Here is a 3,650-nt window from a genome sequence, read left to right as displayed (position 1 = left end):
AGCACAGCTGCGCAAACATACTGGCAACTCCAGATATCGCTCAAGGCATGAGCTTTCCAATGTCACACTGGCATCTCGACTCAAAGTTGCCCTTACTCGCCCGTTCCTCATGGTCACCGAACCGATAATCATTCTATGGACTCTATACATTACTGTTGTATACATTGTCCTTTTCACCTTTCTTGACGGATATCCGTTTATTTTCCAGAAGACATATGGCGTATCGCAAGGTCTTACAAACCTTATTTTTATTGCCATGTTTATCGGGATATCGTTGATAGTCTTCGCGGTACCCTTTATTTACCGCCTTACAGCACGAGCGGTTAAAGCTGGAGGCTCCAATGGCTTCAATCCAGAAGTTCGTCTTTGGTATGCCATGATAACAGCTCCTGCTGTTCCAATTTCACTTTTCTGGATGGGTTGGACCGATAACCCGTCTATCAGCATCTGGTCTCCTATAATCAGCTCTGTTCTCTTCGGTTACGGAACGGTCGGTATTTTCATCAGCACAACTATGTACATCATCGACTCGTACGAAATGTATTCTGCATCAGCACTTACATTCGTTGTTTTGATAAGATACATAGTGGCAGGAGGAATGACCGTGGCGGGTCTACCGATTTACGAACGATTAGGTGTTCCCTACACATGTACAATTCTCGGTTGTGTATCGGCGGTGATGGTACCGCTTCCCTACGCCATGTACCGCTGGGGGCATGTTGTTCGGCTGAGGAGCAAGTATGCTACCTCAAAGGAATTCTAGAGAGACACGTGTAAGAATTCAGTGGTTTCGTACAAGCTTCTGGAATTTCTGCAATACTAAAAGGTGTATCTCTGGGACAGAAACATACGTTAGGTCTCTACCTATTACAGGAGTAACTTTTATTGCCGAAACATTTGCTTTGCTGGAGACAAACTGACCAAATATTCCTCAAGCTGTTGGACTATCAGGTCATATCTATTCATAATCATGTCAGACCATGTCTCTTCATACATTATTCTCTATATTCACTTTGCTTTTTCGTTGTTTCAACACCCTGTTACTCCCCTGCTACTTTCTACAAGCGTGCACATGACTGCTCTGCCTCTTCGTGTATATAAAGCTCGCTGCCAGTCACTCTTTCAAAAACAAGCCGCGTTCTCTCTTTACTCGCACTGTTTCAACCACACAATCCAATACAAGCTATATACCGAAAGCACCGAGAGCGTAGTGACTTTGAGAGAAGCGAGGGTTCCCATTGCGATCGTAGCCTTCCTGTGTTTCCCAGAGTGTAGTCGCATCCTTCTCAAGATTGCCTGACCAAGATGGCTTCTTTTCTTGGAGGAGCAATCGGAAAGCCACATTAGCTACGCAGTTTGAAGTCAGTACTGGAAGTAGTATTGTAATGCTGAGAAGCCCTGTCCCCAGGTGTTAGCCCGCCATTTCTATGGCTCAACAAGCCGTGCCAGGGCTGCCGACGTCGGCTCTGGTTTGACGAGCTCGAATGTCAATCACCTAATATACATTATATACTCGGCTTACTCGTCGCTCCTAATGCGTGTGCCAGACAACTAGAGCCGTGGTAAGGAACAAACGCAGCTTGCCATGCGATTCTGACATGTTCTGCAAGCTATCTATAATAAGCAGCATCGTCGCAGCACAGCGGCCAAGAATATCAGCCACCTTGGAAAGGATTCTACTAGAATGGCAGAGGTCTGCCGTTGGGATCGACGGGTTTCCCACAAGCTGCTGGTGAAAAGGGATATGGCTGGACCTTCACCCGGGCGAATGGCTTCGCCCCAATGAAATACGTATCGAGGACATACTTCTCCAGTTCCCCGATACCAAAGAGCCATCTTCGCCAGCTTTACGAGTACGTGCGGTGGTCTCGATATCTGTGAGTGTGATCCATGATGTGCGCTAGATGAAATTAAACGTTGAAGTCTCGAATAACCCAACTTTTCTCCGGGCACTAGGTTTGACAGTTTGATACCGTATGCACTCTAAAACGTGCTGCAGCTTGTGGCGAAGATCTTTCATGTAAGTAAGGTTGACTTTTGGCAAGAGGGGTCTTGTGTTGCGCTTAACGTCCCGCCAAATTGATCCGCGCCAGGCGAGTTTGCAGCGGGGCAGCCTAAATTAACAGCGGTAAGTATTACAGTATTGGCGAGTGCGACTATAGGCAGAGCGATCGCAGCAGCAGCAGCTCAAGTAAGCGGCGGTAGCAGAAGACAGAGCAGGTAATGCAATAAAATACAACAGCAGGTCCAGCAGGAATATGGGATTACAGGCGACAGCAGCGGGCAGAGCGACTGGAGATATGTCGTAGCAAGCGGCAGTTGCAGGTTAAGTAGACAGCATCGACTGGTTTAACAATATTATAGCGTGAGCAACCCTTTTTCGCCCCCAAAAGCTTCTTTTCAGCTCGGATGCAGTGAGCGATTTTTCAGGGGATGTTGCCTAGCTGCGTCCCCACAACACTTTCGCGCTTATATAGCGATATTCCCTTCACTTGAACACATCAATCTCAAGATCAATATGCCTGCAAAGGAAGGCGAAACAATTAAAATGTCTACACATGACGAAAAATCACTTTTTTCTATCCTTTGCAGCGAGAAGTGGTCATGGGGAGAGTGGGTGGGCCCGGACTACATCCAATTCTCGCCTGATGGCACAGGTGAAGTGCGTAGCTACCACCTCTCTTTCTACAACTTAAGCTTACACCACATGTAGGTTGTTCTCTACGGACAATTCTGGCCGTATCTTGCTCTTGTCTTTACCTGGGGCGCTTCGGACATTCTTTCGCAGCAGATAACCCTCCACCCCGGCCCTGAACCCGGCGCCGAACCTCGCACGCTCGCTCGCTTCTCTTTCACAGTTAAACTCACCCGACGCTGTGCACCATCCTGGGAACCATGGTTCGTGGATCGCGAAAAGCATAATGCACCTCTCCTTATAGACGCAGCCTTTTCGCCGCGCAAGCTCAATGTCTCACTCGAGGAAGGACATTTTCCTGCACCAGAGGAGGCGCTGGGGATGGAAACCACAGATGCCAGACAAACTTATCGATGCGGTCGCTTTGCCCTACGGTTGTGCTTCGACGAGTCGCCATTCCCGCGAGAGTCGGACTGGAAGGAGTTCCCCGGTCCTGGCAGCAACCGACAGAGTTGGTTATGGCATACCTTTGTAAACCGCAAGCTGTCTAGACGACCCGAAGATAGTGATTTTTCGTAGTCTTATTGCGATGTCGCGATGACGGTTACGTTGCGATAGCGCTTGCGATGCGATCCCGTTACGAAGTTAGGATTGGAGTACGGAACCTACTTATACCTAGGCCTAGGGGCGGAATAGGCTAGTACCCTCGCTTAGTATAGGATAAACTATATATACTTATAGGCTTACCTTACTTAGATTAAGAGAGCGGAGTCGGTAAAGTACCAGTATAGGCTAGCGGATAAGATAGTTCAACACCTTATCCTTATATATCCCCTATAGGCGTACCTACGAGCAGATATCCGTTCGCTTATAGGGAACCGATAGGAAGACATATCTTTTCTACTTAGGAGGAGAAGCAGGGCGGAGGACAGGCAGACTAGGAAACTAGTAGATAGGCTAAGGGAAAGTTAGAAACTAAGTATCAAGATAGTCCGGGTAGTAGGGTAGTTTCTAC

The 3,650-nt window shown here is 47.9% G+C and overlaps 3 protein-coding genes across 3 annotated transcripts; 2 read left to right on the top strand and 1 right to left on the bottom strand.

The window, feature by feature from the left end:
• Window positions 1-7: 7 nt before the first annotated feature.
• K452DRAFT_239892 (uncharacterized protein) lies at window positions 8-763 on the top strand (the record flags this gene model as incomplete). The annotated part of the gene is made up of 1 exon (XM_033537761.1): window positions 8-763. A coding segment is annotated over one exon (756 nt), but the record flags the coding sequence as incomplete, so codon positions are not given.
• A 420-nt stretch (window positions 764-1,183) lies between these two features.
• On the bottom strand, window positions 1,184-1,411 carry K452DRAFT_239894 (glycoside hydrolase family 78 protein; the record flags this gene model as incomplete). The annotated part of the gene is made up of 1 exon (XM_033537762.1): window positions 1,184-1,411. A coding segment is annotated over one exon (228 nt), but the record flags the coding sequence as incomplete, so codon positions are not given.
• Window positions 1,412-2,548: 1,137 nt separating this feature from the next.
• On the top strand, window positions 2,549-3,214 carry K452DRAFT_239895 (uncharacterized protein; the record flags this gene model as incomplete). Its single annotated transcript, XM_033537763.1, has 2 exons — window positions 2,549-2,662; window positions 2,714-3,214. 2 exons carry the CDS (start codon window positions 2,549-2,551, stop codon window positions 3,212-3,214), a joined length of 615 nt encoding a protein of 204 aa, XP_033390851.1.
• Window positions 3,215-3,650: the final 436 nt, after the last annotated feature.

The sequence above is a fragment of the Aplosporella prunicola genome, assembly GCF_010093885.1.
Source record: "Aplosporella prunicola CBS 121167 unplaced genomic scaffold K452scaffold_194, whole genome shotgun sequence".
NCBI classification, from domain to species: domain Eukaryota; kingdom Fungi; phylum Ascomycota; class Dothideomycetes; order Botryosphaeriales; family Aplosporellaceae; genus Aplosporella; species Aplosporella prunicola.
The sequence above is the reverse complement of the archived record's forward strand: the minus strand, read 5'-3'. Positions and strand labels throughout refer to the sequence as shown.